At 43.8% G+C, this 20,286-nt stretch overlaps 1 protein-coding gene across 2 annotated transcripts in view; it reads right to left on the minus strand.

Annotated features, from left to right (window-relative positions):
- Positions 1–18,855, minus strand: part of tcf7l1b (transcription factor 7 like 1b) — a 30,399-nt gene extending 11,544 nt beyond the window's left edge. The window contains exons 1-4 of one of the 2 annotated variants that reach the window (XM_085474990.1): positions 17,865–18,855; positions 17,665–17,737; positions 17,420–17,547; positions 397–480 (exon numbers count right to left, since the gene is read on the minus strand). In XM_085474990.1, coding sequence (XP_085331116.1) covers positions 397–480; positions 17,420–17,547; positions 17,665–17,737; positions 17,865–18,050 — 471 coding nt within the window. In that variant the 5' untranslated portion in view covers positions 18,051–18,855. The remainder of the gene's footprint in view (positions 1–396; positions 481–17,419; positions 17,548–17,664; positions 17,738–17,864) is intronic. The other variant, XM_085474991.1, reaches the window with a different exon arrangement.
- Positions 18,856–20,286: the final 1,431 nt, after the last annotated feature.

The following is a 20,286-nucleotide window of genomic DNA, read 5'->3' on the forward strand; positions in this document are numbered from 1 at the left end:
GCTGAGCAGCTGGACTGCGGGTGTTGCAGGCTGTGGTGGGAAGCTGCACATGGATGGGTGGGAACCGGCAGATTTGCATGCACACGATAACTTCATTATCGTGAATAATCGCATTACGCTCATGGTCTGATTAAAGCATTTATACGGCTTGCAGTAAATTGATTCCCTCAATACATTTATATGATTTGTCTGATAAGCACTTAACTTATTCCACAATCTTTCTGACGCACGCACTGAAGCAAACCTGCGGAAGACATCCGACACTTGCAGCGTGCACGTGCAGCAATCCAAAGTGTTTGTCAGTGATCGGTAATGCCAAGAATTCAGAGTCGAACCCCGCTTGCACATCTTATCGTTGTTTGGGTTGAATTTTGTTCTGTTTTGAGATTTACTTACTAAATGGCCAGGTGTCGGAGAGCGAGAATCCTTTAGTCCTGCAGATCCGGGGACATCTAGAAGTGGCCATTTCATCTGCAAGTACTGCAAGTGAGAAAAAAAAAAGAAGCAGCGTTGAACCACAGCAGGGGGTTACAAAAAACAACCAAAAAACTGAAAATAAAATATATGGATTTAACAAAACGCATTCAAAAATAGAGTCTCGTGTGCAAAAGTCACTCTCTAATGTGAGTGTAGGCAGACCAATCTTTTTTTCCGCACAGTGCAAAAGTGGCATAAAATGGTGTCAAACCCACAGAGATCTCCAGCAGACACCTGTACGAGACCCGCAGTGCTGCTGGAGTCTGACAGTGAGTTCTGGCACAGCGGAGAGTAGGAAGAGCGATGTGAACACAACGGACTGGTGGAGGACTGTGAAATTGCCGTTTGTCAGGGAAAAACAAGAGGCCAGCTGTGGGCGCCCATCGCTGAGCGGGTGGGAAGAGACAGCTGGAAGGAAGAGGAAGAACCATCTAAAGATCAGCAAAAGACTCCTGACTACCCACCTCAATCCGTATGGCCCTTTGACCTGATCGCAGCCCCTGCTCGTTTCTTTCTTCTCCACACTTTTTTCAAATATGAAAGTAATCATACTCTTTTTTTCTGGCATTTGCTAGACAGAAATCTGCAACTGCTTGTCAGATTATTACTGTTCTTCTCTCCCTTTGTGAGAAATGCGCTCAAGAAGAGGTTTTACTGCTCGATGCAACAAACTGAGCATTTTGTTTTTGTCCCACAGCAATGAAGATAGCATGAAGACCGAGAGCTCCAACCATCTGGTTTATGAATCAGCTTAAATACCGGATACAGCAGCTTGTCATGCATGTGGATTTTCTCCCTGGTACAATTTAAAAATAATCAAGAGTTTTATTTTATAGGTAGTGTTGTTTGTTTTTCATTCATGCCCATGTCGAGTTGACACATAAAGCCTTCGCAAGTCATTGTTTCGGTAGCGTTATAAATTCTGTCACATGTTGTTGCGCAATTTCCCCATGCATCCACTGTTATCAGTCTGCAGTGAACTAGCATTGTTTTATAAATAAGACTCCATGTATGACTTCCAGTGCAAAAAAAAGTCCGCCCACTGGAAACATCTTGCTAATAAAGAAGGTCATTAATAGTACCCGTCGCTTAAAAACATTTAAAAAATAAATTTTTTAAAGCTGGACAAAATCAGCTAAAGACTATATGCAAAGCTTTGTCCATTTTCTGAAAGTCGGTGCAGGATAAATGATGACAAAGAGGCAAACTAGAGGAGTCATGCATTCAGGTTTTGATTTTTAAAACTCCATTCATCACTCCGGGTTTGTAAGGAGGAAGGAAGCTTGGATGGCTGTGGGTTAAAAATGGAAAAGACATTATGGCAGGAGAGGGAAAAGGGAGAGGAGGGAAGAAAAAAAAAACATTTTCAGGAATTAGTTTGTCGGAGCAGGCAGAGGGTATTGTTTCCTGACAGCTGGGGTCCAACAGAGCACTAAGGTAGGGGGAGGGGACCTTTTTTTTCCCCTTCGAAAAGGGGGGAAATTCTTGGAGTTGACATCAGCCCTCTTCATTTTCACTATACTGCTCAAGGCTGAATCGTAGGTTCCAACTAATGGGCCCAAGTCCATACAACTGTCAGGAGGCAGTTGCTTTTAAAGGCTGCTAGCTCCCTATTGAAACTTTACTCTGCTGTGTGCATAGTGCCTAATGAATGCTACTCTCCGGAGAGAAAATCCAAAACAATGCAGTTTTCTCTGTCTAATCTATGTCAATCATGAGTCCTTCCACAAATGAAACGAGCGCTATTGTGAGCGTTTGGTCTGGCCCGGCCGTGCCCACTCCAGCTCTCCCACCCAATCCATCCCTTATTTGACAGCTTCTGCCAGGACTGAGGAACATGCCCCCGGGCACTTTTTTCTGAGCACCTACTTTTCTTTTAATTGCCAGTGTGCCCTATGTAGCAACTGTTCACACACTCCCCGAAACATCCAGCCAGGTAATGCCAGCCGCACACTGTCACATTAGCTCCAGTCCACACTTTGAGCTACACACCGCTCACTCATACATGAGAGGGAGAGAGGGAGGGTGCTCGAGTCTGTGAGTTGCTTCTGGAAACAAAAGGTGAGGAATTGGGGGCCATGCTGCTTAGCAAAAACTTTCTCTGTGTTGCAGTGCAGAAGGAAAGAGAAAAAAAAAACAGGTAAAGTGTCAGAAGAAAGTTTGCACTGCAGAATAGGAGCCAGCATTTTTTTAAGTGGCTGATTCAAATGCCGTGGCTTAAGCGGTACTAGATGTTTGTAAAAGAGTGAAACAGGAGATAACCTAATATAAATTAAACTGCAAGACATTTGGAAATGCTTTACACGCGCCCTTATTTTATTAGAAACAAACGCAGCCATATGGTTGAGGTCTCATAGCAATGCCTATTTCAGCATGGGGGCTGGAAGCTCTGGTAAGCACACTCGGACAGAGTACTGAAAGAAGTGTGTAACTAAAGTGAAGTTTAGCTGATCCATTTTCGTAACTCTCTAATTGTCTTCCAGCCTTCCCTGCTGCCTCCAACACTCAGAATAGACATCAGTAGAATGTGCTACTTTTACAGGACCCAGATGCAACAAAGGTGGCAGTGATGCCACTGAAATTTTCCAAAAAAGATGCACTGGAGGCGTTTGGGTTTTTGAACACAGAGAATACAACATATGCTCGGGGGCATGTGGCCTGCCAGAGCTGGGTTCTAATTGTTACATTGCTCTCACAGAGCAGAGGAAAACACAGCCAAGAGTCTTTGTCATCTCTGAAGTGTGCGCTGCCATACTCCAGGCCAACAGCGGAGCATGGAGAAGAGACAGATGTCTGGACATTTGCTGTCAAACTAAGTCAGAGAGTCTGCCAAAGGGACAGAAAAAAAAATCCAAACTTTTGCTAACAACTATCTGTTAACTTAAAGGTCGCACTGAGGAGTCGTGTTAAGCGTAAATCTAGGTAATGTTAATTTTGCTATATTATCTAAAACGGATTGCAGGATTTTGCATATGTATTGGTGGCGGTGGATCAGGAAGTGGCTCAATACATGGACCCCCGCCCCCACCAAATGTTACTTAGTTATAAAGGGCATAAAATGAAGCGCTGTTTGAATGTGCGCGAATGGGCAAATGTGGCTTGTGGCAAAAAGCGCTTTGAGTGGTCAGCTGGAGTAGGAAAGAATTATATGAGCACAATTCCATTTACCATTTAGCATGATATGCTCAATTGGATTAACTCACTCAAATCAACAGAAAAACAGTCAGACAGGCAACAAATAAAGGAGCGAATATGCATAAAGTGGCAGCTCAGACGCGGCCTGGTGCTTGTAAAAGCGACTTCGCCCAACTTGCGGTGAATAGCCGAGCAGCAGGAATGCCTCCATGGATCACCCCGGCAGATAATGTCAATCACCTACTGTGTGGAGAACTCCTCCCCATTGTTTTCTTTTAACCCTCCTCCCCAACAGAAAACAAATGGGCCACACAGCTTGCTGTTTGGCTGAGGTGTTAATTACCGTCCCCCCGGCCCATATGAACAGCAACTTCAGACAATAACCCTGTCAGGCTCCCGGCAGGAACAGTCCCTCCCAGGTTTTCTCTGCTGATATCACCTGCTCCACGCGGGGCTATTGACACCTAAACCTGATCTATGCATGAAACACAATTAAAGACTTTAAGGCACAAAGGAAAGTGTGATAGGTAGCACCCGCCTTTGTCTCAGAGTTTGCATTAAGCGCCATTGTTTGTCGACATTAAGGACAATTACGCAGACAATTGTTAAGCAAACCTTGGAAGTCATTGTGCTAATTAGCGTGTAATTGATGGGGAAATGACAAGCGGCTCAGCTGGTAATACCCGCAATACCGTCTGCGAATGAGGCTACTGCCTGCACTGAATGTGGACTTTTCAACTGGTCCACTATGAGGTAAGTATGCATTAGCAGCGGTGGTAGGGAGGTTGTTAATTAGAGGAAGATTAAAAAAACCTAGTTTGGTGAGAGTGTAAGTTATGGTGATATTTCTATTGCAGAATACATGGAGTATAAATACAGTTACATTAGGCACCCATAAAAAACTTTTGGGGTTGAAGCCTGTCGTCTTGGTTTATACTACATTAACCGTGAGAAGCCCGTGTTGCTGCACTGGAAATAGCATGCTGCTAATGGCTACCACATTTGAAGTGTCCATTAGCCCACAGAGGAATGAAGTTAAGTGACTATGACAGGGGCACTCCCTCAGTTTGCCAGGCTTCTATTGTGACCCGGTTGGTCGTCCTGCACTCTTATTCACAGCCAGTAGAAAAACTGGGTCAAAGGTCAGACATCCAGAGTGCTGTGGTTTCTATGACGACGTGGCCTATTAAGGCCAGGCTCATTGGCCTCTTAACATGCTCTTGTACACAAAAGAACTATTAGTGCAAAAAAAGGGGAGCGAGAAGCGATGAAGGGAGGCAGCGCCGGGGAGGTCCTGACAGCGCAGCGTCAAGCTTCTTCCGACATTTCCAAGACGGTTCGTGCAGGATACGCACTGTATGTCAGATGTACGCAGCGATGACGTGCTCTTCCGAAAACAGGCAAGATACGTGGGTTTGCGCTTTTCTCAAAAGGTCTCAGCTTTAAATTACTCAATGAGCGATGCCGTCATATGACTACCTCATGTGTATTCTGCACAAGGCCAAACTCACCAGCAAACCGGGTTTATTTGAAAAGTCCTTGGAGTGAATTTACTGCTGTTTCAGTAATAAAACAGCATTAACAGAATACAAGGCCAAGACAAACCCCCATAAAAAGCTTCTTTAACATTCTGTCTCAGTGAGTGAGCTGCAACTTAAGCAGGCGTTTGCATTTTTGCAACTCAAGCAATTATTTGTTTCATGAGGCTACTCTTTTTTTTTTTTTGTCTTCCTTGAGCATGACATGGTCCTGAGTTATTACTTCCTGCATCTAGAGTGTAACCAACGTTAACTGCAATGTGTGTGTTAGAATGAAGCCGCCATTGTTCTCCTCCTTAGATTTCAGCTCATTTTAATCAGCCGTTTAAAGCTAAAGTGAGGGTACAGTCAGGAATAAGTGAGTAATTTTGTTACAGAGCACAACAGCAGGTCACATAAAAACTCACTGTGTAATTAGACGCAGGAGAAAATAATTATACATCTGGTAAGAGCAAGGCCATCTCATAAAGACAGAGAGTAGGGTGCAAAGCTATTCAAAGTTAATTATGTGAAGTCAGTTATGTGGTTTTCTGCACCTTTGGAGATCTGCTTTCGATTGTCACAAACGGCTCCCTGCTAATGTCACAATGATCCGATGTCAAGACAGGCTAGCCCTCTAATGTCCAAGATATGCTTTCTGCTCAACGACCCGCGGCATTGTTTGTCCAGTCGCACAGGAACGCAACGTTTTTATTGTTTGGGGAGTAGCCTCGTTTCATTGAAATTCACAGCTGTAAACGTCTGTATAATTAACTCCAGAACACAACGTGGTTACCAGCAGTCGGCTGGTTGTTTACAGTAAAGCTCGACTTAGAAATCAAATCTAGGTGTGTGTGTGTGTCAACACTACGCCAATGACACACAAGTGAGACCTGAATTTTTCATTTATGACCAAACACAAATTGACCGGAGACAGCGTGGGTTACCAATATAATGCTGCGTTTTCTTGCCAAGGCGTTTAGGAGGCAATAATAAGTTCTGCATGCACCCCCACCCACTCGCGCTGAACGGGGCAAATACCACAGCGTGGTAATCACTCCCAAATACACAGGGAAGACATAAAAATAACCCCTCTCTTCTTTTTCCAGAAATTGCAAATAAATATTTACCCCCAGCCTCAGAGAGTAAACACACGTACGTCTAAAAGTGCACCTTTTTTTTCTCACTGACAGAGCACAATTGTTTTTCTCTCTCTCTTTTTTTAACTTCCCAAGAGTAGCTGACAGGGCTAGAGGAGAGGCAGCAAAGCGTCGTGAAGGGGGGCAGTCAGTTTTGAAAAACTGAGGTGGGCATAAGTGGGTGTAGTGGAGAAGGCAAGCGAGAGAGAGCGAGAGAGAGAAGGAGGGAAAAAAGGAGCCTAAATTAAACACATTTGTTTCTGCTCTCACATACCACAAGTCTTATGAAAACAGAGGGCTGATTGTGTTCACTCTGCAAGTCCTACCCCCCTCCCCTCTGTCTCTTCACCACCACCCAGCTCCACTCCCCCAACCCCTGTCCTGAGCAGCAGCAGCCCCTAACCACCCCCCCAAACACACACACACACACACACACACACACACACAGCTGCCTGCAGATGCCTCCTGTGTTTGCTCTCTTGAGTGCTAAAGCGCAAATCTCCAGGCCCCGCAGACTTCTGGGCCCTGCCTCATCTCAGTTTTTACTACCTGACATCCCTATCACCCCACTGCAAACTCCACTCCCTCCACTCTCCTCCGGCTCTCTCCTACTCACACACACACACACACACACACACACACACACACACACACACACACACACACACACACACACACACACACACGTACGTTCAAATGCCACAGGTATGTTTCAGCCACAGTCAGTCCTCAAACACAGGGGACTCAGAGAGGGACTGAGGCCATATAATTTAAGGTGGCAAAGCTGTGGAATCAGTCGCTTTGACGTGGAATCAATTCATTTCCATCTATATGTCGCTGTTTTTAAGCTCTAACAGTCATGCAAACTATATTCAAAAATCATTTGGCACAAAAGAAAGAAATTTGCTACATGTGCTACAATGTAGCTTTTGAATCGAACAGTAAAAGCAATCTCAAACCTCCACAATGTGTGACACAGCACAAAATTGCCATGACATTCCCCGGGATTAGTTATGCGTACTGTCAGCAGACTGCAGGGAGGTCTGGAAGACTGCCAGCGGGGTTTTTTTTTGTTTTTTTTAATACCTGAAACATTTGTAGAAGTCATTTCCTTACAGTCTGCAAGCTTCATTTTCATCGTGCTGATATTGAGTGCTAAATCACGATTTAGCAATAGGCTTGTCTATAACTTTGTCCCCATGCAGGGCTCTTCTTACATCTCTGAAACTCTGAAAAGCTTGAAACCCGTCAGACAAAACCTACACGTTCACGGTGTAAAGAAAAGCCTATAGAGGAACCACAAGGCAGGATGGGTCATTAGGTCCTTTACCTCTTCAAGGTTCACCAGGTCTCTTGAAAGCAAAACAATGAAGCAGGAACATGAGCAGAGAACCAATATCAGTTTATTTTAATATTGACTAAATCACTTTTTACATATTTTGGGAAAACATGTCCAGTTTTGAGCAACTAATATTAATTCATACAGGCTGTCACAACTTTTTGTAGAAAAAAAATCTTCATGGCATTAACCAGACCACTGAGACCTCGAGGCTGGACATGCTACTTAAAACAATACAGCTGCTGCTATCTTTCACTTTCAATGCAATCTAATGAGAGGGGCAAGGTGATTATGATCAGGGGCTGCTGTAAATATCAGATTCCCTGGGACAGGGTTGAGGAGAGGCCCCCTTACAATTACATAGTATTCAGGAATGCAGAGCATGAACCACGGTAACAGGGAGCTGAAGACAAAAACGCTCACATCCCATTCTGAACGTTTAGCTCACACCATGCGACAGGGAAAAAAAGGGGGTTTTACAAACAGCCTTTAAAAAAGTAGGAAAGTTTATCTTTCATGGAGAACTGTTTCTGCGATACTGTGCCACAATGCAACAAGCTTCCACTCAATCCAAGCTGCACACTTCTGCAAACAATTAAATGTTAACCCAAGGACTGTAAGCTGCTCAGAGAGAGAGAGAGAGGGAGAGAATAGGAGGGGGTGACTGGAGAGAGAGAGAGGGGGGGGGGGGGTGCTTGTGCACAATTACAGCAGGGATTTATGGCCTGAGAAACAATTTATAAATCACAGCGCCTGAGCTAATGTGCTCCAGATTGTTCTCCATGCAGCTGCAATTTTGGTCTGCGTGAAACGGCATAATAAACCTGGCTGGAGGACATGTTTGGGTGGTGGCGGTGGTGGGGCAGGGAGAAAAGTTGAGATTGTGGGTGGAGGCTGAAAGTTTTGAGGTGTTTTGAACAAAGAAACTGAGAAGGTTTTTTTTATTATTATTATTATTAATATTATTTGAGGCCGGGTGAGATTGTGCTGAGGTGTGATTCTTAATTGAGAAAGGCTAAGAAGGTCTTAACAGAAATGTTCAAATTATGCAAATAATCCCAGTTAAAGATTGGTGGGAGGTTTGGGGGGTAATAATGGACAAAACAGGAAAAGCAGTGAAACTTCACAACAAGCGCAGTAACATTGCAGTGAATGGTTTTCCACTCACTGCAAAAACCGTGAAAGGCACTCTTTTAATTACACTTCTGACATGAGTCGAAAATCATTCGGGTAATGAAAAGGAAAGACAAATGCTGCAAACTGATCCCTTCATTGTGGCTGCTGGGCTGATGTAGAGGAGGGGATCGGATATGCCGAGGGGAAGCCTGAGCTTTCGCGGCCACTCAGCCAACTGGCCCTGAACCTTGACCTCTAACCCTTCACCCAGGGGGGCAAACAAAGCTCTGAGTGACATCTGAAACTAGACACTCTGTGGGGAGAGAGTGTCTGGACAGGACTCAAATAACCCCATTAACTCTGCAGAAAAGATTTATGGCTATTTATTCTCCATCTGCAAATTTCGAAAGCTGAAGAGTCACACAGATCTGTCAAAAATAATCGAGCGATTAAGAGGTGCGCAGCGAGTTTTATCCCGTTTACTTGCCAATATCTCCATCTTGCATGAGGATAGGCAAAAATGTGCCATAATTAACAACTCTGAGTGGAGCTGTGATTAGCAGTGGTACACACATATGCCAACAGTTAGTCTGCAGCAAAATAAATTCTGCTTAATATGAACAGCATGAGTCCGTCTTCAGGCAGTTTTAAAGAGAGTCACCCGCACCTCTGATGGATTTCTGTACAATGGATTACGTAAACAACTCTGGCATTGGTTTACTGTAAACAAAAACAGAGGGAAAAGTTGATGGTAAATGTGCTGCGGTGAATGCGATCGCTCCGTCGCCAGAATGCTGAAAGCCACTGTAGTATTTAAATCAGGCAAGGAGGGAGGAAGACTGGGCCAAGCATTCTGTAGCTCAGCTGTGAGGCTCTAAGCCGTTGCCCTAGGGTCTTTGTCCTGCCTTTCAGGGCAAGTCTGAGGTAGTCAAAGACCCTATTCATGACCGGCGCTCCCCCTGCCAACACACCCATACAGCCCCAGTCAAGTCAGCCGAGAGCTATAGAGCCTTCCCATTTCACACGAGAATCAGACCTGCCCCTAAAGCCTGCTTCAGGGATTTCCAATAGCCAGCTCCTCTAACCCATGTACAAATCAAACAAAAGGGCTCCTTGGCCTATTGCATGTCATATAGGCTTGATTGGATCTTTTTTTTTTCTAATGTAGCTACTCTACATTTGAAGCAAATAAGTCAGTCAAATATGTAGGGAATTGTTCCGATGGAGATCCTGACCCTACCCCACATCCATGATTATCATCTGATACAAGATCAACCTCATGCCAACACTTACTTCTTTAAAGAAGCACCCAAGCTGAGTATATCAAATGATAAACTCTCAACACAAAGCAACCTAATCATGCTGATTATCTGAGGGCAGGCGTTAGGGGAATCCCGCTATCTGTAAAGAGTGTCTTATGTCTGCTGAGCACAAGGCCCTCAATCACATCCCTTACTCATAACTAATCAAGAACATTACCTCATAATTTTAAATTGAGCAGATAAGGTCAGGGAAGAGGGATATCCTGTGGCTGAGAGCGATGCAAACAGCTCAGGCCATCAGACGCTGCTCCTGCTGTTTATTCTAACAGGATCCACAAGTCTGGACCGAGATAAGGAGGCTACACATTTTCGATGACTTGTGCCTTTGCTCGGCTTTAATCTAATTTGCTGCTCCGCAGAACATTGTGACTTCTTAACAAGTACAATTGGTTTATGAGGCTAACGGGGAAAGAGAGGGGCACCCAAAGGTTAAGTTAATACCAATATCAGGACAGGCAGCCTGATCTCATGGGAAAAGTGTCAATGTGTGATATTTAACAAACAAATTCAAATTCAAATTCAAACTTTATGGGGTTTCCTGGTTGTTGTTTTTTAGATATCTAAGATCGGCGTGCTCTCATGAACATTTTATAAACTTCACTTAAAAAACACTGTTGCAATAAAGTGGCAATGCATAAATTCTTTTACAAGTACTGTTGCAGACAGTTTTTAATGGTAAAATGTAAACCACTAACGCTTACACGGACACGTTCCAATAATGGCTTAAACAACAGAGTGAAATAATGCTTCTGTGACATACATTTACCCCAGGCTAATATGCGTGTGTCTAAATAAATGTATTAAACACGTGACACTAGCTCTCCGTCTTTATTTATACAGTTACATATACGATCCATTACTTACGAGCTACCAGAGCTAAATTCAGTTTGCAGATGGCGCGTCAGTCTTATCGGTTACAGCGATGGCTCTATAGTCAAGCGCGTGCAAGTTTTGGTCTATTTCAATACAACAACGTGCAAGAAATCATCATGCGGCAACTTAAAATGCGTGACAAAGTGAGAGATGCATTTGCTTTATGGGTAAAGTGAAAATCTGCACGGGTTAAAGCAACTCTTAAAATGTCAGTGCGGAACAGGTCACGGGTTGTGTACGGGTGCAACGTGCGGATGTGTGACATGTATCTGTCAGTGGGCTACGAGCTCCAACAGCACTCCTAAACCTGCTCCACCATTTAACTCGGTGGGAAGCGGCATTGCTGATTTATAACCTCAACCAGAAGAACAGCTGCTCTGCTTGCAGTCAACTAACCTCATTCTGGAAGGATGTCCATCCACTTCTTAATTTAGTATGACACTACAGCCTCACTGGTACAACGCATACGCATGCCTTTATTGGGCCGCACAGAGCACTTCCGTGCCCAGCATATGAACCGAAGCGAGGCCTGGTGTAAATCTCAGTAGTACTGATGCTACATGCACATGATCTGATATCCTCCTGCTGTTGTTGACTGGGTTGTGACTGTAAGGTAATGGTAAGGCATTGTGGTCTACGAAGAAGAAGCTGTGCTCTGTGGGAGACAGAATCCCTCAGATAAGTGAGTGCCTCAAGGTCTGGAAGGCAGCCCACCACAGGATAACAGGCAAAGGAATAGCAGCACCCGTATCTGCCCCAGTTTATGCTTCTACCACCACATCTCATCAACAATCTCTCCTCATGCCTTCTCCCTCTCCCTCTGCTGCTGCCTGCAGTGCTTAAACTGAAAACAGCTGCTTGGAATACCAGACTGATGAAACCCTGTTTAGAGCTTTTTTTTTTTGTCTTCCTGCTGTACAATCACATTTTACTAGCGAGGAGTTTAAGGTACAATTATAGAGGGAAAACATTTCTTTATGCGACCTAAACAGTAGTGGTTATGGGTATGCATGGGCATACAAACACTTATATAAAGAAACAGTCACTCTACCCTAATCTACCAGTTAGACTGCTGTGGTAGGGATCATTATGATTTTATCTGCAGTTTTCACTGAGAAGCAGTGTACTGGAGGTGTTAACCGATAAGACTAATTTAACCAATCCAGACAAAAAAATCACAAGTTCATCTCCTTTCTTTGTCGTATTACACAAGCGATTACACAGTTAATCCACCTTCATTCAACTGGCTGGATCATAAACATAATTATGGTTAGATGCAGGCATAATTAAGGCCCGACCGATATATCATCCGACATTTGTCTAGCACAGGTAATTTAGTCATTTAAAAATGGTATCCGACAGAGTTGCTCCGACTCCAACTCTGACAAACTGTATTAAGAATAAAACTCCTTCTCCGTTTCTATGAGGACAGAGACACGCACACGATTCATGCGAGCTTTAATTTGCACTAAGAACAGCTTTTTTTAATATGTAACAGTTTAACCAAAAAAATGAGTGACAAAGAACGCAAGCTTTGGTTTTCCATTGCTTCTAACTAAACTATATTTGAGTCTCACAATAGATTCATGATGCAGAGATTATCCGCTAAGCATTGCAATTGTTTGAGCGCAAAGTAAGGACATGTGTAGACATGACTCTCTATTTGTTCACCGGAACGCCTATCGCCTATATTTAACTCTTCAACAAGAGTTTTGTGTTCCGAGACTAGAACAGCGGAGACATCGGCGTGCGCTCCGAAGCGCTAGACGTGTTCACCTGTTTGGCCAAATGTATCTCGACTTAAACACAAGTTCTCCCATTTTTTGTTTGGTCTTTTTAAAGGAGAAAAAGCAGTGTACCAAACTGAGCAGCAGTTCTGGCCAAACGCAGCAAACGAGAAAAACACATAAATTGATTTTTTTTAAAAAAAAAAAACACTCGCACACATATTCATCTTGGCACATCAAAGGGATTCATTGATGTCACTGAACATGGGGAGTCTGCGGCTGGAGAGGGGAGATGTTGGTTATCCTTTCCTCAAAGGGTGCTGAGATGCTCCTGATGGGCCCCGCGCTCGAGAAGCCAGAGAACGCTATAAACAGAATTTCTAATGTCAGGCGGGCGAGTGGGTGGGTTAGGTAGTGAACCAGCAGGCTATGGGGTAGCGGGAGGAATTGACGCCAGCTCATGCTTTCCACAGAGATTAGAGAGAGAAGGATAGAGACCAGGACTGACACCATTTCACACAGTTGTGTGTGAGGGATGGTAGGAAGAAAGCATCCGTGGGCTGAAAATCAAATGCCAGATGCATGCATCCCCCCCCCAAAAAAAAAAAGATTTGCATGTGACACTGCTGGAGATGGTATAAAGTTATAACATCTACTGATTTGTTGGTTAGTTTCTGTGTAAATTGGAACATTTGCAACATATTATTAGCTGCACTGGTTTGTGTTGCACTAATTAGAACTGACCTTGATTACCCCTGTGCAATATAAAAGCTAATTGCTGAGAAATACAGCCGTGAAATATGTACCAATTCACACATTATGTGGAAACTGAGAATGTAAACATCTCTCCCCTTCTTCTGCAACTAAATCATGATTGTTTTTCAATTCCTTTAAGTCCGAGCAGAGGGTTCATTATCAAAATGACTCCAGGCGAGAGCTCCCAGCCAGTGATGGCATTTCTGCGGGCGATCGAGATCTCCTTCTAATTGGATAGTGCCACCAAATTGATGTAGATGTGTTTGCCTTTGAAGGGAAAAAAATCCTTTAAAAACTATAAACCTAGTCAAAAATGTTAGCTGTGTTGACACAGCGCTTGGGTGTAAAAATATTTGCACGCCAACATTCAGGAATACAACACTGAGCGTTGTGAGAATGTGAGCGCCCCGTACACTGTTCCCTCTGTTGCAAAATATCCACACAGCATCACCTGAACGCCCCCACTCCCCCAACCCTCCTGACGCTCACAGGCTCTGCACAGACAAACGTGCAGCACGCATGGTTGCATGTTTGCTCATTCACACACACACACATGCAGCAAGGTGAGTGAAATGCCAAGTGAGCCACCTGATGAAAAGACATCTCCACACAAACAGGCTTTGCTTATGCAGGGAGAGGCCCTTTTATTCAGCGGGACAATGTCTGTGTTGACTTTTCTTTGTCTGCACATTTTAAGCACCAAAAGCACCAGAAAGAATTGAGGGGGGGTGGCGGTGGTGGTGAGAGCCAATGCGGCATGCAATCGTAGCCACTGACATGTCCAGACTTATACAAGCTCTCCATTCATATCTCGATCTCAAACCATTTTCTATTCAACAATCATGCTCGGGAGTTCGAGTGTCCCACCGTGTATTTGATGAAGATATGTTTGAGCGGCTAACCTCGCTCACACTCTCTCGCCACCTCTCACACACAAGAGGCATTTCGCTCGTCGGCGAGGATGATGGTGATGTAGTGGCCGAGTTATCTAAAAGTGCTGATGAAGGCAACAAGGGGCGGTGGCGTGGAGCGGAGTGCGTGTTTCGCCAAGTTAAATCTGACAGTCTTCGATCACAATGCAAATCAGTGAATTGGCAAACATTTAGCTGGATTTGTGCTGATAACTTTGATAAAGAGGGGTAAAAAAACAAAACAAAAATTTAAAAAAACAAATGCTCCGGTCCTGCGCCCCACAGCAGGCAAAGGTCTGGTGGAACATCTCTGCAAACATAAAACCTCCTCCTCAGCTCTCAGTGGATTACAGCGGAATGTCAGCTCAGAGCAGGCTTTAAATCAGTTATGCTTGGCCCTCAGGGGAACTCTGTGCTGATCCCATGTAGGCCTGTCTCTCATTGCTCATGATAGGGTTGCCACATCCCAATTTTTTATTTTTTTTTTAAGTTAGGGGCTCAAAACCTTCAAGACTGCAGAGTAAAATTACTGCATGACAACTCTTGAGCAACACCTCACGTCTATTATATGCACTGAATGCACATGCAGCATTACTACACAAAAGCAGCTGGTTGGGAGAGCACAAGTAGGAGTTATAAATAGTTTCATGCAAATGTGAAAATGAATGTCTTGCATACATACAAAACTAAAAAAAAAAAACATTTACATTACGCTCAAAGGTATCAAGCTGCCTAGTCTGCACCAGGAAATGGAAACGGTGGATTTTGTTGCCTGGCACTAATCACACGATCTGTGTGAGAGACGCAACTTTAATGCGTCTCATGCAGCACAAGTACAACCGCGTACTGCTGGGCGCTTGTAAAACAAATGTGGCAGTTCCAGCAGCAGGGCGTTCCAAGCTGCACAAGATCATAAAAGTATTTGCGGGCACCAGGATGGTTTTTATGTCAAGACGGGAGAGGTGACAAAACAAATTCATTTGCCCTGTAGGAAGAAATTTAATCTCACTAGCCTATCTGCATATTCCACAGAATGATTATTCGTGATAAGCTTTACTGCAGAGCTCATCATGTGTGTAAAATGTGTGATAAATATTATTCTGTAAACCTATCTGCACTAAACTTGATCCACAGGTGTAAATAAATCAGACTCTCGCGATGAGAGGTGAAAAAAAAAGAAAAATGTTGAGCCTTTCCCCAATCACATTCACGACATTTAAGCCACGAAGCCAGTCCAAAGCCCAGTACAATATGGAGACCTTAAGACGACCGCTAAGTATGCCAGCTATTGTCTGCCTGCTTGTTTTCTGCCACAGTGATGATTGACACAGTCAGCCCACTTTGTCCTATTGACCCCATTCTTTTTTTTTCTTCAAATATAGAGGATTATACCTCAGAATTTAAAATCCCCTGTAATTATTTGTTACTTTGCCACAAGCAATAAGCTGTATTAATTTTCCGCTCTTGTTTTCCTAGAGAAAATACCAGGAAGAGAGAGGCATTCATACCAGACACGCATGACAAAACAAAGCAAGGGACGAGATAACAGAGTTGAAGCCGTTAGGTTTGTTTCTTAATTACACCAAATACATCTACCACAGTTTCCTTTGGGGGGAATAAACGTATTCTAATGCACTTCTATTCGAGCACGTTTATCTCTTGGGTTGTGACGTCACTCCTCGGAAAGTCTGGTGGCCAAAACCAACAACATAGACAAACTACAAGATAGCGTGCATCACATGGAGTGAGGAGAGTAGCCATTTAGTTAATGAGCCCCAATGGAGACCTCCAATGAAGCCATCAAGACTGCTCAGAATAACAATGGTCAACTAACGCCTTTCTAATTGAATGGAAGGTACAGGGAGGCAAGGGGAGTGGGCAAGGAACAGTGAAAAGGATAAAGGGGGAGGGAAGGGGGGCTGGGTCTTTTCAGTCAGATGCCTGCCAGGCCTTAACGAAAGTACTTGTTTTGTTTTTTTTCTTCTTTTTTTGGGGTGGGGGGTGACATGGCTTGGGGGATGGACAATCTCAAGAAAAACAGAGCTCACAAGCAGAGATTATTTCAAGGAAGTTTGTGCAGCACCAATTACATTGCATTTAACAGTCTCCCGATTCCAAATATTAAACTACCTAAAATGTGTGTCTGTTTGACCTTAAGTGTCCACAGCATTACTAACTGGCTACCCACTGCTGTGTGAAAATGTCATGTTTGAAGCCAAGCACTGCAAAAAAAGAAAAATTGCAACAACAACAAAAAAGCAGCAACCAAACCAATAATCAGTATTAAACACTATAAAATGTTTACAACTTCACAAGCTGGGAATGCCTCAATGCAACAGGTTAAATGACACACTCCAAACTCTGCATCAGCAACACTTGCTTAAGACTGTCAACCTTATCTGGACATTTAAAGTCTCTGGACAGCGTCTGTCGGGGGACACAGTGCAGTGAAATGCCTCCCGTGTGTGTCAGAGTGAGGTATTACATTGTTGTTACTGTAGGATATGACCTGACCAACAGCCTTTTCCCCCCTTTTGCAGAGTAGCTTTTAATATGCAGGCCAACAGAAGAAGTTAGCCTGCCTATCAAAAGAAATGCCACTGAAGCTAAAAACATTAGAAAGAAATGTGGTGCAAGTAAAAACAACACGAGAATATCTTGCGATTCTAAAATGGCATTTTAGCCTCTGCACTGCAAAATACAAGTCCCTGGAATAACAGCACTTTAGATAACATCAGCTTTAGTAAGGCGAGGCCACTATTAACTATATAATGAAGACCCAGTGTGAAGCTGCAGCACAGTTTTTGTAAGGGACTGTCAAAGTTGCTCCTTATTTTCAAAAAGACTGAGCAACGTGTCTGAGGTTTCCATCTGAATAAGAAGTTCTCATATGCGAGCCTTTGCGAGGGGTGGGTGGTAGGGAGAATTTTATATCCCCAAAAAGAACAAAGAAGTAGTTAGTACTCCTTGAGAGGCCACTCGGAGGGAATATGGCGGTCTGAGTTGTGCACAAGGAACTTTTACGCACGGCCAAAGTTTTTTGCAGAGTAAGAGGGAACAAAGAAAAGAGAGCAAGGGGAGGGAAACACATCCGCAGAGACACTTACTGTTCTTGCACTGGGAGACAGCGAACCATTAGAAAGGTATGGATTGGTGAGGTCTGGGATCATGAGAAACGGGTAGCCAGGATAGTGTGGACTCTTAAAAAAGCCACCATCTTGCTGTCTTCTCAGTGCTGCAGGGATAAAGAAAATGGTTAAGCAAGACACAACAATTACCAGTTGCACTATGCAAAAGACCCAGAGTTCCTTTTTATTATTATCATCATTATTATTATTACTGTTATCATTACCTTCGCTGAAGTAGTCTCTTGTTTTCTCATAACTTTCTGAGTCGGGTCTGGTTTGGGGGCGCCTCTCTGCTTGCTACAACGGACATTAGACACAGACGGAGGAGGAGGGGGGAAACTAGTGAAACTTTCAGCGCTATTAAATCCCATTTCTTTTAATGCTGAGCCCCGCGGAGAGCACTTAAAATGTGCTCTGCACTTACCTCCGAGTCTGATGAGCTGCTATTGTTTTCCGACTCGTTCACTAAGGAGGATTTCACATCATCCAAATCCCTTTCCGCTGACACATTTTCGGAGATCTTTTCCTCCTGCTCCCCTTCGTCTTTAAACGATATCATTTCATCGTTGGCCCCCAAATCGTCCCCACCACCTCCGTTTAACTGTGGCATTTTCGCAGACGAGTGGAGAGTATCAAGGAGGACGAAAAACAAACGCAACAATTGACCTTTTCTTCTTTTTTTTCTTTCTTTATCTGATCAGCGTAGTCCAAGCGAACCACTGGAGCAGTAAACTACAAGAAAATGTTCATATTTTAAAACTCCTTTTTCATCCTCTGAACTTGATCCCGTGCGCCATGTCGAGCCTTGAGTTAATAATCCACAATTAAAAGTTTGCAACAGCGACAGAAAAAATCGATGAAAGCTTGGCGTCGGTGGCCGGATGCGCCGCAAACTTGGCAAAGTTTCGTCTCCTTCGCAGGTTGTGGACAACTTACGGTCCCTGTGTGTCTCTACTTTTTGTGCCGCTGAGGAATGGGACTTTCTTTCCTCCTACAAGAGTCCGGAGACCACATAAACTACAGCACGCGCGACAGCGAGGTTATTCAAGAACGAGCAACACGTCCGATTTCATCTCCTAATATCCATGCGTAAGAGAACTGCTCAAGTTTTTTTTTAAAAAGAAGAAAAAAATGAGGAAAGAAAAGGGGAAAAAAACAACAACGACACGGGCTGCAGTTTTCTCCACTTCGGACTCGCTTGCTTTCCCCGAGAACCGACAATTTGTTATGTGGGCCCCCAACGTAAACAAAGTTCATAACTAGAAAAAGAGAAATAACAAAAGACGTGCAAAAGTATAAAAAAACAAAAGGTTCAGCTGGACGTGCTCGCCCTTTCCCTCCACATTGCTGCCGGGGAATGCGCTCTGAAAACTACTTGGTTGTTCAAGTGGAAGAAAAGCGCAAGCCCGTCCGTAGAGGAGGAGTTTGCGCTGAAAACCGACACTTCATTCACCGCCGTGTAGGCTACATCAGCTATTCTTAACCCTAAAGCCACCAATGCGCAGTCTCCATACAGACCATGAAGTGATGAGGGGGGGCATTTTAACTGGAGGGCTGCGTGACCACAAATAAATCACCACCCCAATATATTATTATTATTATTATTATTATTATTATTATTATAGACAAATTACGAGGTGGACTCGCTTTGTTTTAAACATGCGAATAAAGCACAAACAGCGCGTCACCCTAATCGCCTTTTAATAGTTTAAGTAAACACCAGCAGCAGTCTATCGTTTGACGCGACCAGATGATATTCCCAGTATTGTTCAGGTAAGCAGCAGAGACCACGCCGCCTCCATCAGGGAAGGAGGAAATAACAGGCCAGCTTTTAGTGACAAACTCGTAATTACACGCTTCTATTTAAATTGCACGTCTGCGCTGCCCTGAAACAATAAAGCGCAATAACACCCGGGATAAAGCACGGCCTATTACGGCACAGCTACCAGGCATGACAGTGAGGCAACAAGGCTCTGAACATCCAGGCCTCCTGTGACATGCCTGGCTCACTTCTCTCTCTCTCTCTCTCTCTCTCTCTCTCTCTCTCTCTCTCTCTCTCACAAGCACATTGCCCCATTGTTGATTTGAGGAACAGGACTGGAGCCTGGTTTTGCAAGCTTTGGAAGAACAAGGGAAGTGGTTACATTTTTTTAAAAGATATGAAGTAACCTCCTCACAAATCTTAAACACGGGGATGAATTTTAAATCCACGACAAATGAAATGAGCTGAGTTTGTTTTGTTTTTCTCGCAAAGTATGGAGAGTTGCTAAAGTTATCCAGAGGTGCAACACACTTAGGAAAGTGGTTTCATTCTTCAGGAGCTTTTTCTTTCTTTATGCCTCACGTTATCTTGGCATTTCTTATTCCAAGTCCAGCGGACCTCAGACTTTTCCTGACTTCTGATGCAATTCGACATTCTTCGCTTGCTTGTGAAAAGCAGTCACTGATGTTGTTGACTGTGTGTCAGCAAGCTGAAGGCTGACTGACAATTCAGCAGTGTTGTCTCCACGGGCCTCATTAGATCCCCAGATTCCTACTGAGTGTTTGTGTATGTGCTTGTCAGTGTGTGTGTGTATTTGTATTCGGTTAAAAGCAACATATACTGTAGTTGCATACTGCACCTAGTGCACTTGCACACACACACACACACACACACACACACACACACACACACACACACACAGGTGAGTATTTGCCCTCAGGGCTACAGATCCTTGCTTTTTTTTAAAGGGGTGGAAAATGTAGGAGGCTACAGTATGCAGAAAAAAAGTATGAGTGAATTTTCCAAATTGTGCTTCGGTTAGTTGATGATTTTGTTTATCCGAAGTCTGTTTCGCAGCCTTTTA

Source organism: Copadichromis virginalis, linkage group LG12 (assembly GCF_057382275.1).
Source record: "Copadichromis virginalis isolate Kocher_CV1m ecotype Utaka linkage group LG12, C_Virginalis_male_GT1.1, whole genome shotgun sequence".
Lineage (NCBI taxonomy): Eukaryota > Metazoa > Chordata > Actinopteri > Cichliformes > Cichlidae > Copadichromis > Copadichromis virginalis.